Raw genomic sequence first — 20912 nt, forward strand, 5'->3', positions numbered from 1 at the left:
CAATTACTGCTTACGGATTAATATTCTGCTTTATTTTTTGCCGTATTTATGAATGGACTGAAGTTATTCCGGGAGAAAATCTATAAAAATTTATTGATAGTCCATTTTGTTTTAGTTTTCTGTAGTATGTTTCAAAAACAGGTATAGAGTATAAACTTAGTACTTCGTACTTCTTACTTCGTACTTCGGACTGCGGGCTACGGACTATATAACAGCTCAAAGTATAGTGAAGTACAGTAAAAAGTCGCGTGTTCGAAACGCCCCCTCATGATCGTTAAATCTTAAACTTTATTGCTGACTTCTTCGTACATCGATATATGAGACGATAAATAAGTTGAATTTACTGCTCATATGTCGTTACCGCAGTTGGAATACTTTTTAAGCCCTATAAAATTCTTTTAAAAGTTAAATTATATAATTAATATTATTTATATTTTATATACATCCTCAATAAAAAAAAAAACTAAATCAGAAATGGCACTAAAAATTTTCATCTCTATTTTACTGCTGGCAATTAAATTTAAGAGTCATATATATAAATTTATCTTGTAGATAAATAAAAAAGCGCGTAAATTTTAATCCAATTCAATATTTTAAGTCGCGACAGTAAAATAATTTTCAGATAAAATATAAAATATTAATATTACAAATTTTCCAAATTGATTTTCAAACACAATGTCGATAAGCCACCCTTGATATTTTTTATCATCACCGAGGGAACTAAATATGTAAAGTATATGAAAATCGAAAATTGATCTGATATTATTATCTATTTTTTCACCACCACAATTTTCATAAAAAAATATTCATTTCATTTTACGATAGACAACTCAAATAAAATATACAATCCACATATATTTACACTTTGTAAAATATATTTCAAATAAAAAAATATATAAATATACAACTTTTCAAATGGGTTTGAGTATAAAATCATGACTTATACATTTATGTCTATAATTCACTCACTTTACTATCACTATTACTATTAGTATTATATAATATCTATATTTTACGGCTATGGGATTTATACTTCTATATATATATAATATATATTTCACAGTATATTGGGATTGTATATTTTTCGATAAATACGAATCAATTTCGCGCTCGAGATACGCGAAACATTTTGCGTTGTCTGTCTCTCATTTTAAATGATAGTGGGGTTTACAGTAGGATCGAAAAATCCATCTATCCAATTCCTATATATATAAATATATATACCTTACAAATATTTTTACAAACATTTATATATATAAATGTACAAGCTCTCACGCTCAATCTCTCATGGGGTTTGTCTGATGGGTAACCTCGCACATTTCTCTAATCCTCTCCCTTTTTATCTCTCTGCTCACCCATTTTCTTTTTTTTTTTTATTTTTTTTTTTTCCATCATTACTACAGAACATGTAGATATAAATAAACATAAAAAACATCGATTCAAGGGTTGTCACGTAATATTAAAGATTAAATACAAATACACTTGACAAATGGTTATCAATAATATTTTTTTATCCGCACATGTGTTGAACATGTCAGCTCATTAGATTAAATTGATGACCTAACTATAAAAAATATTCGATAAATTCTTGTTCAAATAATTAATCAATGTGATAATATATAAATATATGATAGTTAGTTATGTATATATATATAATAATTAAGTGCAAATGGAACTTACCGTAGGGGGTCTCTTTTTTCTGAAGTTTGGTTCCCGCGACTTCAGATGATTTACCAGGCGACCCAGTTGTTGTTGTCAGTGGTTCTAATGTCGGTATGTCCATTTGTATTGAACAATCGGGGCCACTCCAACCGATGTTACAGTAACATTTGTTTACGTTGGTACACACCTGTAACACACGTGCATACTAATTTATCGCCTGTTTACTCTTAACCCTTGACAGCCACATGGGATCCTAAGACCCAGGGAATTTTAAACTTCAAATATCTCAGTAACTATTCAGTTTTTGGAAAAAGTGTAAGTTACATTTTTTGTAGAAAATTTTAAGCGCTACAAAAAGTGATTCTTATAGTTTTTCTAAAAACTCAATATTTACGGAGATATAGGCGAAAAACCAATCATACATTTTTTTTCTATAGTTTTGAAATTTTTTATGAAGTTTTCTATTTTATTTATCAAAATTAAATTTTTTTATGGATTTCGTATCAAAGTACATTTATCTCCGAATAATTTTCCACAAAATTTAGTTGAAAATATTAAAAATAACCAAAGTTATATTTATTTTTCAAAAAGTCAATTTTTTTGTTTTTTTGTTACAAAAATTTTTCTCATTACTAAAAAACAAAATTTATGATAAAAATGAATCAAAACTTCTATAAAAATATGCAAGAAATATCTGTAATAATATTTCATAGTTTTATTTCTCCAGTCAATCAAAAAACCAGAATCTTATGGCCTCTTGCGGCAGTTATGATTAATGCCGGAAGTGTGACTATTGAGGGTTAATCTCAAGTTTGTTTGTGTTTCTTGAGACGCATGACATGTGTCAGATTTTATTGGATGCCTATTTAGAGACAATTGATTCGAATAAATAAATAAATAAATAAATAACTTACACCATTGCCTGAACATTCCATATTGTTATGATTACTTGGACACTTGCCCAAATCGATGTATGAAAATGAGCTTGTGCAAGATTGATTGACGCAAATCTGACAACAGATAAACAACAAATTGCTTGAACTTTGTAGTTAATAGTAATCGAGACAGAGAGTTATTAGTTAATGTATTGCACATGTGTAAATAAAACAAAGGCCAAATGTGTTTTAAGAAATACATATATGTTACACATATATATATTTGGTAAAATGTTCGACTGTATGGAATAGAGTGGAGCCGAGTAGAGTAGAGTAATTGATCAAGACAAACAAAGTAGTTTTACCGAGTGTTCACCGCACGATGTACCATCACGTACGAGACCCATTCCCGGTACGTCGATCCCCTCAACTTTGCTGGTGGCTCTTAACAAAATAACAACAACAACAACTCTTTAAGTTAAGCGTTTACAAGATATATTTATATTTATCTTACAGAATGTTAACTGCCTACTGGAGGTAGAAAATATACAGCTTTAAATTGCTGATTTATACTCACTTGCATTCGTATTCTTTGCCTTTGGTAGATATAATGGTACGCGTCCATGAACCATGCATGCCATCGATCACCGGTTGTTTACTTCCTCTTTGACACTGAAGGGAACCACAGCGTACGTTTCTGCAATATTTACAAATTAAACAAATTAACTTCATTCATCATAATCACCCGGGATCTTTTTAAATTCAAAGTTGCTTGGAAGGTTTGTTTAGCAAATAGGTTCAGTGAATATTTGGTCACGGATCACAGATCGCAACTCATGGATCACGGGTCATGGACAAATGTTGTTTGCGCGAAAATTAAAACTGTTAAAGTTTTACTAGTTTGTTGAAGAATAAAACAAGTCTTTAAAAGAAGTTGTTAAACTTACTCAGCTTCACACTTGATAAAATGTCCATCTGCATCAGTGCCGCAGTGCCCGTTAATAGAGCCCTTTGAGTTAAACTGTTCGAAGCACTGCATATCTGCAGCGCTGCCGTCATCACCCCAAACGGCTTCACATTGAACGTCCAAGTCGGGACAGAAACCCGCAAAACAGAAGCTGCGATTATTTGCGCAGGATTTACCATTCTTTTTATAAACATCCTGAGGACAGTGACCTGTTTCCCCGGTGCATACTTCGGGCAGGTCGCACTCGTTTGTCGATTCTCGGCAAACGTACCCGTGATGACGCAGCTGTTGATGATAAATTAGTCAGTGTCTGATGGGATAAAGGATCAACGTTCGTGTCTACTGATAGGGACATTTCAATTAAAGATTTACCTTGCAGTCATTAGTACAACAAGGACCACGTGCGCATTGAGCTCCGGAAGTCAGTTTGCATGTGATTGGATCACAGCATGGATCATACTTAGGACACTCGTCAATGGTTCCGCAATCACATTGCTCACCATCGTCTATTACCCTGTTTCCGCATGATCTGCTTTCCAACTGAAATATTTAGCAGGTTTTGTCAGCCAGTGAGCATCTGTGTCTGTGTGTGTGTGAGTTGTACAAATTTATGTCGGCTTAAGGCCTGAATGCATAAGGAAACAGGCAGAATTGCTTGGGAATTTAAGGATCCTGAGGTGAAATAAAAAATTAAAAAGGTTATTCTCACCTCGTTCGGTTTGTTGAAAAGACAGATACCACGTCCGGCTTTCAAAGCCTCCTCGTAATCGGATTTACTACACTCGGAGAATTTGTAGGGCTGGACGTTTTCAGCTCCGACGATCGACTGGGCCATAATACACCCGTGCCAGTCACGACAAAAGCAATTCTCTCCTGCAAAGTACAACAGCTTGTTTACAAATTGTACGTACAAACATAGACAACATGGAGATTTAAGTTTACAAACAGGGATAACATGTGGACACACATTTAACACATGCAAGATAAACTATACACTATTTTCATAGTTTATTCATAAAGAATATTAATGTAATACTGACTTCCGTCGTCGTGACTCATGCCGATATTGTGGCCTATCATGTGTGCCATTGTTCCGGCCAATAGATGTGGCTCATATGTATTCAAATCGACGCTTATGCCAGAAGATTTTGTGCTGCAAACAGTTTCCGGTACAGCAATACCCGATTCGCCACCGAGAAAACTCTCGCCTCTGTGAAAATAAGTACTTTCTGGTTTATTTCTTGTGTGTTTTTTTTATTTTTTTCCAATAACTAAGATAACTTTTTCTCGTATTGTACAATCGAAGAAAACTCAAGGGGCCCGAAACAAAAATACCAAGAAGGTGTTTATCGAAATTCCTCACTTATATACCAAACCTTCTTTTTATTTTCTTTCACTCGAGTTGTATGCTTTTGGACGACGTTTACACACCCACTCACACACAACCAGCTCAAGAATGCCGTTTACTTTTGTCAAAAGTAAATATTGCTCGACATTTCTTCGGCAGTCAATGGACCAGATCGAACGAAAAAAAAAACTAAATGGCGGCAATAACAATAAACTTCTTTTTTTTATTTTTTATTAAACTTACGTAAGCAACTGCGTTGTGTCTGGCGTCACGTGGTACATACTTCTTACAAGATAGTCATTGAAGTTCTGGAGAGCGCGGCCGATTTCCATGTTCGAGTCTATCGCCGCTCGGTTCCCGCCCAGCCAGGTCTCGATATAAACAACCGATACTCTTGTATTGAGAGTACGGAAGTACTAAATAAAAAAATAAACCAACAATTTACCCTCTGACAAATGACTATTGTTTATCTTTGTATAAATAACCTTTTTTTATCGGTAGTACACTCACCAAATCAGCGATATTGGCAACTTGGATGGCGTCATGAACTACTTCCGATCGAGTGCTTCCGTTTCTCTTGTCAAACTGAAAAAACATTTATTTTTACAACATTTAATATTTTTATTAAATGTCCCGACACTGATTCTATCATAATTTTTCGACTCTACTGCTGATGGTAATGGACAAAATAAAATGTACCATGGCTTTGTCAATAATCATGGCAGTTTCGATGTACTTGGTGGCCTCGCGTACATCTCGCTTGTATCGATCTGTGACAGTCTTGGATAGGCCGAGGACATGCTTTTGGCGTCGATTCTTACCACCACGTCGCTCAAGACTCCCGGCATTCCCACAGCCTTTGTTAGCCTTTGTTCGAGCCTCAAATATAACGTGAGGATGTCTCTGCTAAAAGAGAGGTATGCATATAGTTGATTTTCTTCGATAACCTCTTTCAGTCACTTCAACCACGTGCTTTTGAAACTTTACCCTGTTTTCATGTTCATCTTCATGCCCTTGTATACATTTACAACCTCACCAACACCCTCCTCTTATCAAAGAGATCGAATCTCTTGTATATTAAAGAGAAAAAAATCAAGAAAAATTACACCTCCAGTTGGAAAATAAATTCAAAAAAATTTATCAACTTATATCTTAAATATCAAAGTTATGACTTTTGAAATTTCGAACAGGTACTGAAATTTTTCGCGGAATCAGATCTTTAGGATTTAAGTCTCTGCAAACTAAATCAGCGGGAAAATTTAAATTTAATTATCAATGATTAATTTATCATCTTTAAATCAGTTATTATTTATGAAAATGGAGTCAATTTACTTCTTACGTACACCGTTTTAACACCGGTTGGATAACACCAATAAGTAGCACTGCTACATCGGTGCAGGTTCATGTTAACACCCTTTTTTTTCATTGTACATGTAGCATAGATTTTTTAATAAAAATGGGTAAAGTTTCAATCGATGGCTGATAAGTTTAGATTTAAAAATTAAAAAAAAAATAATAATTTTATTAAAATCCTTTTTGAACAATTTGACTAACCGACAGATCTCCACCGTAGAATGGCTGAATAACGAAGGTCTCATTACCTAGGTGAATGACACCGCTGACACCATTGCACGTATGAAAAGCAGCACTGGCACCTGGATAATCTTTAACTGTACCGTGGTAGTAACAATGCTCGATTTCCTAGAATTAAATTAACCAAAGGGTTTTCGAATTCAATTTGAACGTACCAACTTTATCAGATTACCTAATAATCTATAATATATAACACGCGACGGAACTGTGATTACGATTCCGACTAAAACAACAATTTTGTATAACAACTATAACTATTGGTACGAGTTCTAGTAATGGAATTAGCAAAATCGAGCTATTACCTGCTTTGTCATTTGTTCGGCGCCGTTGCTCAGGAAATCCTTTTGCATCAAATTCGGTGCTAAAAGTTGCCTGAAAAATTTTATTGTTTATTATTTAGAGTTGCATCAGTCATTCCATTACTGCGCGCTAATCAATTATTTTAAAAATTTATTTTGATCTCTATTGTAACATCGATTGGAAATTTATTATTCAGATATCGGGTTCATTACCTATTAACAACTGTGTGAAGAAATTTTTTTTAATTTGCTACTGATGAATCATTTATTAACAGCGCATAAATTACGTCCTTCAGGGAAAAAATTTATTTCTGGATACTTTAAATTTGTTTTCAAAAAAATTTATAAGTTAATTACAGAAAAATTTGTAAAAATAAAATAATTTTAAAAAAATTTTTTTGATTTCAAGTGTGTCAGTAAAAACTAAAAAAATTTCCAAATATTTTAAGTTCAGTCACTAGTTAAAATTTTGAAATTTAAATTACGCGCCAAAATTTATAATTTTAAATTTTCAAAAATTAAATCTATTTCCCCGGAATTTTTTGCGTAAAATAAATTTCTTTATGACTTAAAATTTTTGGTAATCAAATTTTCAACAATTCCCGCCTTTTTTTTTACCAAAAGTACTCGCACTGAAATATCAAGCAATGAATCCATAATGAATTATAATAACAAAATTGAATATTATTACATAAATTAACCATCAAAATACATAGATCATAAGGGTTTAAATCGTTAAAATAACAGCCGCAAGATGTTACTGAAAGGCCGTTAGAATAAATTATCATTAAAAGATAGTGTTATTATAAAAAATTAAAGCAACGTACACTTTAGCAGTATAACAGAATAATTAAAATAAATTTATCTTTTTTCATACTCGAGGTTTAAATAAATTCAAACTTTCGTAGGATCGCGGTATTACTGCAGACAATAATGACTCCAAGTTAGGAAGTTAAATTTTCAGTTAATTTTTTTTTTTAATTCTTCTGTAACCTTCCTTTCAACGGCGTATTCTTCATTCCTAATTAGGGTGTTCTGCCGTTAATTAGGCCGAGTTTCAACGGATTTCGATTAAGCTCATCGTGGAAAATTAAACGTGTTCCGGCAGCGTGAATACATTCCGGCTTTTAGTTACCCCGAGGGTAAAAACGTGTGATCGATGTGCGGTAGTCAGCTACGACAGTCTCTTCTATATATATATACATACATATATATACAATAGAAGTATATATTTAAAGCATGAGTAAGATTGAAAATAGTATTGTGCGGAGACCAATGACGAGATAATTTATTTCTTTGGCCCTTTCATCCTTTTTCAACAATGATTTATTGATTAAATGAGTCTACTTCATGCGTCTTACTATGACCCATCAGCAAATAATTAAATAGCTCTACTTAAACCAAACTCCATTATTTATCCATTTTCTTATCACGAAAATTAATTAACGCCGAAATACGATATTTTAATAAAAAGCTTTTCCAATATTTGTAAAAAAAAAAAAAAAAAAAATAAATACTCACGTATTTAATTCTAAATCTAGACGAAATTTATGATTGAAGGCCTTTATCAAGAGCGAAGTTCGATGAAAATGTTTTCCCGCCTGTAAAAAAAAAATAATAATAATAACAATGAAAAAATATTGAAAAAAAAAAAAAAAAAAAAGTAATAACACTGAAGCATTTAGTCTGATTTCCGATGCAATGCATGGATATATTTATTTTAATATACTTACTCTTGATCTCCCGCGAGCGGATTGATACCCGTCTCCATATCCGCCTCTCTGAGGATACTGTCATAAAAAAAAAGTTTTGTAAAAAACTCGAGGATTAAAAAAAATATTTAGAATTTAAAATAAGTATATAAGAGATGATATTTCTCACGGAATAAAGACTTGTGAGAGATAAAACTATTTAACGATTTTATATTGACAACATTAAATGTATGGGTATATAAATATATAAATATATATCGTACCTTTGGCGATCCGGCTTCTCGGGTGGATATCCCCATTTTTTCGTGATGCCTCAACTGTACCGGATAGATTATCTGATAGTTATGGGCACCAATATCGCGTACTAGCTCTTGATTCTGTCGATATTCACGTAGCAGTCGTTCGACCTCGCCTGTAACCACAGTAACCGCAAATTAAATACTACTATTTCAATCCTTTATTATTAATAATTATTATTAACAACTTTATATAAAAATTTATTTTTACACTCATTCAAAATGAGTACTTATTAGACACAACATTCTGATGTTAATTACAAATAACTTTAGATTAATTAATAGGGTTAGTTTATTAATTGGATTTCTGAACTTTAATCAGATAATCCTTGAATGTTAGGATCAATAATCTTATATTTTAGGTAAAAGTTTATCAGAGAATTCGTTAAAGTTAATTTTAGCTCAATCCTCTGTTATTAGGGATGATTAATTATTAATCATTAATAAGATGTCTGAGAAGTAGTGGACAGAATTTGAAAAATAAATTCGGTATTCCGTTAATTTTAATATCAATTAATAAAAACTCTGAGGTTATGAATAATAGAATAGGGAGGGAATTTAGTTTTAATCTTTTAGTAGTGAGGATTAATAGTTTTGGCTACATTGCGAAATGGACTGGTGTAGCAGTGCTAAGCGGTGTTATTTAACCGGTGTTAAAATGGTGTACTTAAGGAGTTAATTAATTCTGATCAGTGGACGGGGCTGCGAATATAAAAGTTTTGAAATCAGCGGAACAGAAAAACAAATGATATTTGTTAAACTTGAAACAGGAAGTCGAGTTCCCAAAAATTATTATGCTACACTACAAAACAATGAATACTATTTGTTTGAAAATAAAAAATTTTTAGACGCTCACAATAATAATTATAGTGCAGCATAATAATTTTTTGACGATTCTTCCTGTTTCAAATTTGGTTGAAAGTATAACAAAAGTTTGGACATTTTTTGTCTCCCTTTTTCTCCGTGTATAAGATGAGCAATGTCACTTTTATTAGACTGACCAAAGTGCCGAAAATTTTGATCACTTATCAAATTAATTGGTGTTTAAATTTAAATTTTCCCGCTGATTTAGTTTGGAAATAGATTTGAATCCTAAGAATCTGTTTCTTATATTTTATAGAATACCATTAAAATTTAATTGCGGACAAATATTCAATGGATTTTCTCAAAAATTATTATTTGACATATCATTAATTTTTGAAGCAAAAAAAAATTTTTGTATTTGAAATACAATACGATTTTTAATTTTTGAAAAATAAAACTATAATACGCTTTTTTAACACCGCTTAACACCCCTACGGGTCTTATTTTACCCCATTTCCGAGATTAAATTTAACACCGGGATAGTGTGGACTTATATCTTTTTTTTTGGTCTTGTCATAAATTTATTTTTAATCTTTTAACATTAATGAGGATTAATAAAATTTGAGGTACAAGTTTATGATTATAATGTTTTATATAATCATGAAATACTTATCTTTTACTTATTAATAACAATTGTGAAAAAGTTTTCGTGAAAGTTTATTATGAGGGTCTTTAAATATAAATTGGGTACAAATCCCTTATTATAGGAGCTTATAAAAACTTTGGCTACAACTTTTACTTAAAGCCTTTAAATATAAATTTTCGGTAAATCCATTTTTTTAAAACTAACTTTTTTATATTCAATTTTTAAAAATGAGAGGAGTATAAATTAATTATTTAAAATCATAATTAATAATAAGTTTATTAACATATAATATTAATCGAGACGCAAAGTATTAATTAAGTGAAAACCGGCTGTTAATATAAATTAATAAAAAGTTTGCTGGAAAAGTTTATTCAAAAGTTCTTTAAACAAAAATTGGGAACAAAACCCTTATTATAATAGTTAAGAAAAAAACTTGGGGTATAACTTTATCCTCAGGATCTTTAAATATAAATTGGGTGTAAATCCCTCCTCAAAAAACTTTTAGTTTGTTTACGAGCTCTTAATATTAAATTGGTTAAAATTCTTCATCACTTATAATAACAAAAATTTATAAAAATTCGGTACAAATTTAACAACAGAATATATGAATATAAATTAGGTACAAACCCCGTGGTATTAATTATTATTAATTACAACTGTTTATGAAAGTTCATTGTTAGAAGCTCGAAATATCAATAAATTGAATACGAACCTCTTACTACTAATAACAACTTTAGAGAAGTTAATTGTTTGAGTATTCAGATATAAATTAAGTGAGAATTTCCTATTAATATAAGTTTTAAACTTCAAGTGTAAGTTTAGTGTTTAAATATTTAATACCCGTTTCCTTTAAATTTATGGTTATTAATAACAAATACCAATTTTCAGTTTGTTTATTTTTAGAATTTACAAATATCAATTAATTAGGTCGTAATGGTTCATTAATATCAACTTTGAGTTCGTGGTAATTATAAATTATTTTTTATATTAATTATGGATAAGCCCTTTGGCAATATCAATATGTATAAAAAACTGAATAAAAATCTATTAATAGAATTTATAATAATTGAATACATTGAAATTTCATATTAATGAAGCTTTGAAATTTTTATTATGAAACTATTTTTGGGTAAAGTTCATTTTTAGAATTTTTTAGTGTAAATTAGGTACACTGTAAAAATCGGGAGTAAATTCGGTGTCATTATAGATTTTATTCAAATCAAAATTCACTCTGTCTCTCGGAATTTTGAAGTTTTTAAAACAAATCCACATACGGAGTAAATAAGGAGTTTGTTTTTTCAGCGGAGTGATCTGGATTTTATTTAAATCCACATTAACTCCCCTTCGGAGTTAATTTCACCCCAAGGGGGTTGAATAAATAAACATCCATTTCGCATTCACTCCGTAAATTTTTTATAGAGCGCGAATTTCTAATTAATAGCATGTACACCATTTTTACATTTGTCAGATAAAACCGGTGTAAGTCCATTTTAACACCCTCTTTTCGAAAGCGTATAAATTTTTGATCAAATTTTAGCAACACTTTAAATATAAATTAAGTGTTGATAATTTACGGCAGCTGCCAAAAATATTTGACGATTCAATTAAAATAATTCAAAAATCCAAGTAAATTAGTTAAAATTTGAATGAATAACTTAAAATCATAACATCGTAGCCGATGTAAAACAACCCACCGGTTGTTAAATGGCTCAATAAGTAAACGCCCCTATAGAGCTGAGTAGTATGATTGTAAAAGACTTACATCAGCTGAAGCGTTCATTAGGGCTTTTGGTAGAGCTCCAGTGACATAGCCCTCTCTACTTTGCTATACTTAACTTTACTACACTCAGTTCAGTTCAGCTGAACTGAACTCAACTCAACTCAGCTTCGCTCTGGTCTACTAGTCGAGCTTTTACATTGGAAAATATAAGAGAAACTACGGCGATAAGAGGGACTTGATTTAGCCTGAGGGAGCCAAAGGAATTTCACGCTCCACGCCTCGTTATCAAGCCGTTGAATCGTAAGGGAAGATCATCATCGATGGGGTAACGACAAGCACCTCGAACCTCAAATCCGAACCCGGACCCAACCTCCAACCTCGACATTGACATCAATGACAACTACCCAACTTTAAATCGACTACCAACTGAGCCTCTATTATTTCTACACCGCTCTTAGTTTAAATACGTTTTCAAACTTTACGATAAACCGCAAACTTGGGCTACTTAAGCTCCCGTCTTCGTTGTTCGATATAATAGTTCGCAACATTAACCCGCTTTATTGTAATGATAACATTGAGTCGAGTTAAATAAAATACAAGTGGAAAGTAAAAGTCCTGGCTGACATCCACGGGAACAAGATCCCGAGCTGCGATATCTAATGGCTGCTATTTCCTTAAACCATCGGCATTAAAATATAATACAAGTTGTCGAAGACGTTGCGTTGCGTCAGTAATACTTAAATGGATTAAGGCTAAGTTGTCCAAATATAAAACGAAAAAGCCCAAGAGGGAGGAAGTTGGGTCAAGAGGACATTAATCATTCCCTCTGACTGTTTTTAGGATCCTACAAAAATAATAAAATCCAAGTGGTCAATGTTGATATATATAGCGTGCTCCTAGTCCCTGATTGTGTAAACATTTGCTCCCTTCGGGACCTTTTTAGTTTAACGTCCGTCCCTAATAATATATATCGTCTTTTATATGGGAGTTCAAGGGGATGCGAGTCGGGGTGATCGATCTTAGATAAAACGATAATCGCGGGTGTGTTCCGAGAAGGGAAAAGAGAAAAAATATATATAATAACAAGCTAGAGAACTCATGAAACCCACGTGCTACGGATGACAACTGTTAGATGATAAAATACTGGACCGGATGTTGTTATGAGGCGCGTCAAGTTCTCGAAAGCTACTGAGTGTAGTGCCGTAGATTTATCGTTCACAAGAATTTTTCCTAGACATTTATATCTGTATACATATATATGTGTGATATATATCTTGTAAGTACTGCGGAAAAATTTATTGACCAAAAATTATATTTCTGCGACAAGTTTTATCTTACGTAAGATAAAAAGTGTTTTGTACTTTTTTTATTCATTTTTACAATTGATTTGTGTCTTCCTCTATTCGGGCTGTTTAAGATAATTCACGGGGCGAGAAAACGCTTACAGTACTTGTGATCTCAAGAGAAAGAGAAAGAGAACGAGAAAGAGAAAGAGATTGAAGTTTAAATTTTTGAGAACAATAAAGACGATAAGGACGAAATGCCTGGCGTCAGTTGAGGCCGGGGTGTAAGAAAGGAGTCGCACACAATCTTGCAAGTGGGAAACGACCCACATCTTCAAATAGCTCGCTCGCATATGTTTACTGTACATAATGTGTTGCAGAGATGGGAAGAAGACGGCAACGACAACGACAACGACAACGACTACGACATCGAATACGAATACGAGTCTGACTAACGGCAAAGGCGCAACGGGGGTTGGAAAAGTGCGGGGTAAATTGAGGGGATGCCGGGAATGTAGCCAGAAGGCAATGGGGTCGGGATATGCGCATGTAAAGCAGACGAAGACTAGTTACGAGTAGTGAACCTTATACTTTCTTTTCCTCCACATTTATACTTTTATTTGTATCCTAGCTCTATATACTTTTTTATATATTTTTCCTTGTACATCTTAACGTCTTCTTTTACTCACCGGCGGGAGTTTCTTCATTCCAAAAGGAATCGTCCAAGGTATAGTCGGCCTCTGCAACAAAAAAAATAAATAACTCAATTATTTTTTTTTATCGAGTATGGCATTTAAAATTCATGAATGCTTTTTATTACCAGGGTTAATTTATTGCAATAAAAACTGTGGGGATCGCAATAATGATAATAAGTTAAGCCGTAAGTATAAAGTCTGCGATTATGACAGATAATTAATTTTTTTTATTGCTAAACTTTTAGCTGTGTATTTACAGCACAGTGGGAACGGTAGTCTTGCTCGTTTTGGCTTTAGTGACTTAGCCGGGTAGTGGGTCAAGAGGTTAATTAAATATTTGGAGATACACAAACATTTTTATCCGGTGCCGGGGGTTGCGGCGAAGAGATAAAAGAAAGGACAGACAGCAGCGGGACAAAAAAATAAACCAGAGACAGAGGCTAGAAAAAAAAAAGAAAAAGGAAAAGGGAAAAAGGTGGAACAAGGGTTGGTGGGTTTGAAAGTCCCTCCTGAATAATCATCCCTTGGTTTTTCTCGTCTTCGCTTCACAAATGTGAGGGCGCGTGACGTGAATTTTTATCCTCTCGCTCACAGTACTCTGGATCTAGAGTAAAATAACCAAAGCAGAGTTGAGGATGAGTGAGAGTCGAGGAACGAGTACATATGCGAAAAGGAAAAAAAAACGATCGATAGCGGCCTGCTCACAGCCCGACAAGATGACACCGCGGGCAACTCAGAAAAGTACTTGTATATAATATACAAGAGAGTTTTGTGTTTTATGTGATGTGTGTCGGCGGAGGGCTAAAGCAACCGAGTATGAGTTGAATAAAAGAGTGTTGGGTGGTAGAGCGGGATAAAATAGTGTGAGAAAAATAAAAATAAGAGAAGAAAAGTAAAAATAAAAATAAACTAAAGAATAAAAATAAAAAGAAGAAGAAGAAAACTTGGGGAGTTTCATTAGAGCCGAGCGAAATCGACTCACTCATATTCCCTTTCTACTTTCCACATCTTTCACCACTTCTCTCATCCGCTTGAGAAACGAAACTTTTTCATCTCTCTCGAGATTTCACCCTTTAACACCTTTTCTTCTCTCGCTTTCGCTCCTACTCCCACCCCAGGTTCACTAGATCTACTTCAACTTCTACAACCATCTTCCTAAACTATTTTATTTCACACGCAGATTTATCACACGCGATCTATTTATCGAAAAAACTAAATCCTCTATCAGAGCCCTGTCAAAATTATAAACCAATTTAATTTTCCCAAGCAAAAGCTCCTCATATTGACGCAAAATTTTTAGAGTACAGAATGTAGAGTAGAGTTACCGATGAAAGACACTGAGTGGATCGATAGCGGATTAATTACGTTGGTGGACAAGTGCCGCCAGATGCGGATAGCACACATAGAGTTGGCCGGCCCGGGGTCCACGGGGTAGATGATGATGAGGATGCAACTCATACAGGGTAAGAGCGGGAGCCCGAGAAACTGATACCGCGATTGCGTGACGGACGCTGTCATCCAATTAACAATATTTCATTTTTTTTTTTTCTTCTACTTTTAAAATTTTTTTTTCATTGTTCTCCGTTCTTTACGGCATTGTCATCTTGTCTGTACGTCGCACAGATTGATTGACAGAAACCAGTAGATAATCCGAGATTTATCGTACACTAGTACCACTACCAGCTGGAAAAGAGTAAAAGAGAGAATAAAACGTAGGGGTGATTAATTGCTCGCTTCAACGCCCTTTGTTCATTTCGTTTAGAAATAATAGCCCCGTCTCTTCTTTACCTTTTACTCATAGACCTTATCAGGTCACGTTTCGTTCTCCAGATCGAAAGATAAAGAATCAAGGTCTTATACTTTCCACTTCATATCTTTCTTTCATTTTCTCATACATACATGCATACACACTCCTACATAAATATATATAAACACATATATATATGTATAGACTTTATCTGTCTCTCCTTTGTGTATATTCGTTCTTCCTTTGCTTATTCGTTGCTCGACGTAGAGTAGAGAAGCCCCGGGGTCGCTCCATGGCAACGAGACTCTCGACACGCCACACCTTGATAAAGCAGCTAAATCTCATCCTTTACTACTCTCTCATACACTTGATACAACTCTACTTTATTCTATACTCTACAAACTCACATCCCCTATTCTTTATTATTCCACAATCGTGCGTTTTGTTTATCCCCCGGCCCGGTACTCGGAGCACACGCGATGAGTTATGCAACAAGGAATCAACTCGAACCAATTTAGAAAGAGGATAAGCGTAATCATGAACAATATATATTGCTTGTACTCCTCAAAGACACATTTTATGTACTTATATATATATATATATATATATATATATATATATATATATATATGATGAGAGAAAATCCAGCCACGTGAGAAATACCACTGGGAAACGTCTGAGGTCTTTGCACTGCTTACGTTTAGAGACAAAGTGACCAACAAAATAAAAAATCTACCATTTCACAGCCAGACTAACAACCGAGGAAATAAATCCCATTAGGCCTCAGTGGTAAAAATAATAAAGCGAACTCAAAAGTATTTATTTTTAGTTGTCATGAGCTTTAAAATATTTTTAACTCCAAGTGGCTTTTGTCTGATGAAAAAAAAAAAAAATGAAGAACCGAGAATGAAGATGTATAATATAAGTTTATAAGTATAGAAGTAGGCCTACTTAAAGTCAACAAGAGACACTTTGGCTAATCGACGAGATTATCATCTGATTCCAGTGCCCTCAGTGTAAATGTTTGTTCAGCTTTAAGGGACTAACAGCAGCATCAACAACAACTACAGCAGCGATGAGACGATGAAGATCATGATGATGATGATTATCGTCATTGTTATTATGGAGACAAAGATCTGTGCAGATCCCGAGGAAAGGGCAGAAGGAAAGTCATCAGGAAAATGGCAGGAAGAAAAGCCAGTAACTCGGGCAACGGCCGAGCGACGTCCGGGAATCCCCGCTCGAACTCGTTCCCGGATTAATCAATGAATCGACCTTGCGTAACCAACCCCCGGGAGTCGCTCTCTCTCTCAGCCTCAGTCTCTGTCTCTGTCTCACTGAACTGACGCCAGGAGGTTGACGTACGTTTGCCCCAACGACGATTTACGTGGATCTCGTTTCCCACTCGAGCACCATGGCAACCAGGAGCAGGAGAGAAAGAGAGAAAGAGAGTGAGAGAACTGAAGAAGAGCAAAGGAGTGGGAAAACGCAAATAGGACGTGCTACATACTGCATTTTAAAAGTCATTTCTAACCTATCATTCCTCAGAACAGAATCCTCATCAGATTACTCAACTTATTCTGGTTCATTAATATAAATTAGACATTTGATAGCCGGGGTTGCGGGTGTGGGAAGCCTCAACAGTTGAAGTTAGTGGCAGAGCGAGGCTTCGCCGGCATCAGAAACAGTTGTTTCTTGGGATAAAACAGAAGCTAAAGCAAAAGCATCAGCAGCCGAACCACCGGTACACGTACTTCCATCTCCACTGGCCACGGTTCCCACTACCACAGCTTTGCTTGGGTTTATATTAGTACCGTTGCATCCCGCACATCTCGCAGGTGCAGGGCGTGGTACCTTGTCGGCAATATCGATTACAACCCGGGCGGTTGCGCATTCACGTCGACACGTGGACGGACGCGGCCAGACTAAATTTGTGTTGCCCTATATTTTAGGTCCGCACTCATCTGCCTCTCAAAGATTGATTGCTCTCCCCTCAATCTTCTCTCCCTGTTACATACATATAACACTGGCTAAGAGTTGTCGGTCCATACACCCAAGGATATTCAAGGGATCAACTGAATTTGTCTATTCTACATTCTAACGTCATTACGTTCTACCCTACGTCGGCTGGAAATCTGTCAAGATTTCACCCAAACAAATGCTAATCAAATAAATTTTATATACGACCTAAACCTATTTTCGATAATTCTTATCCTCAGCTGTAAGAATTATAAATTAAGCAATAAACTCATAAATAAAATCCAAGGTTTGTTGACGCACATTTTGTTCAATGGGCGCCATAAAAAATTTTCATAGCGCTATAAAGTTTAATTCGTCGAAATGCCGCGGGAATTTTAAATCAGCATCAGTAAGTATGAATGGCCATTTTAGAATAGTTTAATGTTTTGTTTAAACTGATGCCTTGGGTCTTGGGTTAAAAGGTCTCGATGTTTTTTAGAGATAAGCGAGCACATATTATGTGAAGCAGAGAACACCGAAAATTACCCATTTACCAGTAAGAACCGACTGCAAAAACGGGTTTCCAAACTACTAATTCACCGGTGGCACACTCTGCTAGCAAGACACACGAAAACGGAAGTTGATAGCAAATGGGGCTCTAGTGCTTTCACGATAGCATTTAGGATTTCGCAGGAATAGCCTTAAGTTGTCTCTTGAAAGCTATATACGAGTGTACCGGGACTTCTAAGACGTTTGTTCTGTTCTCTCTTCTTGTTGGTACTGCCCATTGCGCACTATAGTAAACATATATATAGTATTGCTATTATTTCTCTATATAATACGATGTAGAACACGGGAAAAACAACACGTGTGGTTTCCGAATGAGTGGACTCCGATGAACAGGAGCTTAAATACAATCCCCTTGGGGACAAGAAATAATTCTCCATTTTAGTGCCGCAAAGTTCTCTATGACTTTTTTTTCATTTTAATAAGAGTTCAACGGCACCAGATAGTTGGACAGCAGTAAAAAACAATATACGAAGAGAATTGGACAATAAAAAGACGTGATGCAAATGGAAGATGGATCTCCGGGGACTTAACGTCTATCGAGTTTATCGGTCACGTGAACCCTTATCTCGTCCTGTTTTTTTCCCGGCATGGTCTAGTGTAATGCACATCGCTGTGCACCGAGCACATTTAGGATACTGAGTAGACTGGAGTTGGAGTAGAGCTGAGTAGAGCACAAAAGAGAGTGATAAAGATGAAGGCTAGGTCAAGCTAGTCAATGGAATCAACCTCGCCACGAAATATCTATCAGAGAAAGGGATTGGTAAAGTAGCCAAATCGATCGATCATGATATCGCTCCTATTCGCTCGCGGTCGTTCTCCCTCGGGTCGAAGTCCAAGAATCTTAAAGATTAACTAAACATGATTAGCGATAATAAATTACTTGGATTTTCGTTGATTAATCACTCGGTTTCGTGTTTCTTGAGATTTTTCGAGTGTCGGATTATTTTATTTATCGAGAAACTTCTAGGATTAGAATCTTTATTGATAAATTCAATATTAATAATTCACAATTATTTTTCCTGGCATTCTTATTTTTTTTTTTTTTTTTTTTGTAGAAAATGGTTTGCTCGATTAATTTCGACACAGAGATCAATATTAAAAATCTGTTGACGAAGATTATACCTTTTTAGACTCATCAATATTTATTACAAACAACATGTTGTGGGGAACAAAAAACGTTACGAGTGAATTTGGAATATTGATCAACAATATCCGCTGGGCAAGTCGGCAAATCAACAACCGTGATATTTCGTTTTAAAGGCTACTGTGTGGATCACATCCACAGATACTTATACTCACACACATGCACATGCACATACACACACGGTAGCTGTGGTATATATATTGTATAGTTTATTGGTTTTAGAGGTGTGCTAAAAAATAAAATAATAAAAAGAGGTAATGGGTATTTCATACGTCAAAATTACTCCCCGATCTCATAAGTCATTCGGTTACTGAAACATTAAACAATATCTCAAATATATATATGTATATTGTCCATACATGCGCAGCCGGTTGTAGACATAACCCATATTATAATTAATTTACAAATTGAATTATACATATATATATTTGGGAACAAATTTTCGTGTACTCAGTTGCGGTTTCTCTTTGTCTTGAAGCGACACAATTTAAATATCAAACTACCAACAAAATAATTTAAAAATAAATCTAAATAAAACAGGAGTCGATTGTTAATATTTTGAAAGACAAGTTTTGATTAATTTTGCCCAGTTTGACAACTGGTTTGAATTTTCGCCGTCCAAAGCGCGGAAAATTCTACGGGCGCATATGCAAAGTGTATTGTATGTCATACATATATATACATAGTGTGTTATATATATGTTTGAACTGGAAAAGGGTCTGTTTGACGTCACGTCACGACAAGAGCGACGGTAGTGGCGTAAGGGAATAGTAAAACGTTACAACAGAGTATAAAACGAGATGACGAGACTTTCCATTCCCTGTATACATATATGCATATACATGTGATACATATATATGTGTGTGTACTCAGGGAAAAGCCGTTAACGCGTGTTTCAGACGTGTGGCAACCGTGTACACACGCGGCGCCACAGCAATAATTAATTTCCAACACATATTTCGCGCTTACCCCGCGAATCAAAGCAGTATATTCGTGGTATAGAGTGTTGTATACATATGGACTCGTATAAATACCTGTATAATATATATACATATATATATATGGGTGTGTAAGTACACGCCAAGCTAAAACATCCAATAGAAGTTCAAGTAATGCATTTAACAAAATAACTTTTAAAACACATGTTTAAAAATAAAAGCTCTTTTTAAAATGTACAACGTGTGTTGTCACGTATTTTTCGTTGTTGAAAATTAATATTGTTAATTTTGTTACATTCACTTGGACTCTATTTCATTGAATTTAAATATTTAAATATTTATGATGACATTGCTTGCCGGAAAGGATTTATTAAAATCCGTAATGGAGGACATGAAAATGTCTCGACGAAAACGAATAAGTAAAAGAGAGTGTAAGGGTGAAAATGAGGGGGACCGGGGGGGGGGGGGGGGGGTAAGAGGCTGGAAGTTAAAGTAGGTATACCCTTATAAAGCTCAGATTATTGCTTCAATCTCAGCCATTAGTTCCTGGATGTAATAACATTTTTCAAATTTCTTTTTTTTTACTATTATTAGCTTTTTTATCCAAGTTATTATTATTTTTTTTTTTTTAATGTCGTGGAAGTAATTTATCTT

General features: G+C 34.4%; 1 protein-coding gene across 12 annotated transcripts in view; it reads right to left on the reverse strand.

Annotated features, from left to right (window-relative positions):
• Positions 1–20912, reverse strand: part of LOC103579726 (disintegrin and metalloproteinase domain-containing protein 11) — a 48162-nt gene that overhangs the window by 14635 nt on the left and 12615 nt on the right. For 9 of the 12 annotated variants that reach the window (XM_008561276.2, XM_008561243.2, XM_008561260.2 and 6 more), the window contains exons 2-18: positions 13895–13945; positions 8720–8868; positions 8478–8534; positions 8266–8345; positions 6748–6817; positions 6407–6553; positions 5552–5758; positions 5363–5437; positions 5096–5268; positions 4545–4714; positions 4214–4377; positions 3877–4044; positions 3485–3789; positions 3115–3234; positions 2903–2981; positions 2577–2672; positions 1681–1849 (exon numbers count right to left, since the gene is read on the reverse strand). In XM_008561276.2, the coding sequence (XP_008559498.1) occupies positions 1681–1849; positions 2577–2672; positions 2903–2981; positions 3115–3234; positions 3485–3789; positions 3877–4044; positions 4214–4377; positions 4545–4714; positions 5096–5268; positions 5363–5437; positions 5552–5758; positions 6407–6553; positions 6748–6817; positions 8266–8345; positions 8478–8534; positions 8720–8868; positions 13895–13945 (2280 nt within the window). The remainder of the gene's footprint in view (positions 1–1680; positions 1850–2576; positions 2673–2902; positions 2982–3114; positions 3235–3484; positions 3790–3876; positions 4045–4213; positions 4378–4544; positions 4715–5095; positions 5269–5362; positions 5438–5551; positions 5759–6406; positions 6554–6747; positions 6818–8265; positions 8346–8477; positions 8535–8719; positions 8869–13894; positions 13946–20912) is intronic. The other 3 variants (XM_008561252.2, XM_008561268.2, XM_008561238.2) reach the window with 1 other exon arrangement.

The sequence above is a fragment of the Microplitis demolitor genome, chromosome 2, assembly GCF_026212275.2.
Source record: "Microplitis demolitor isolate Queensland-Clemson2020A chromosome 2, iyMicDemo2.1a, whole genome shotgun sequence".
NCBI classification, from domain to species: Eukaryota; Metazoa; Arthropoda; class Insecta; order Hymenoptera; family Braconidae; genus Microplitis; species Microplitis demolitor.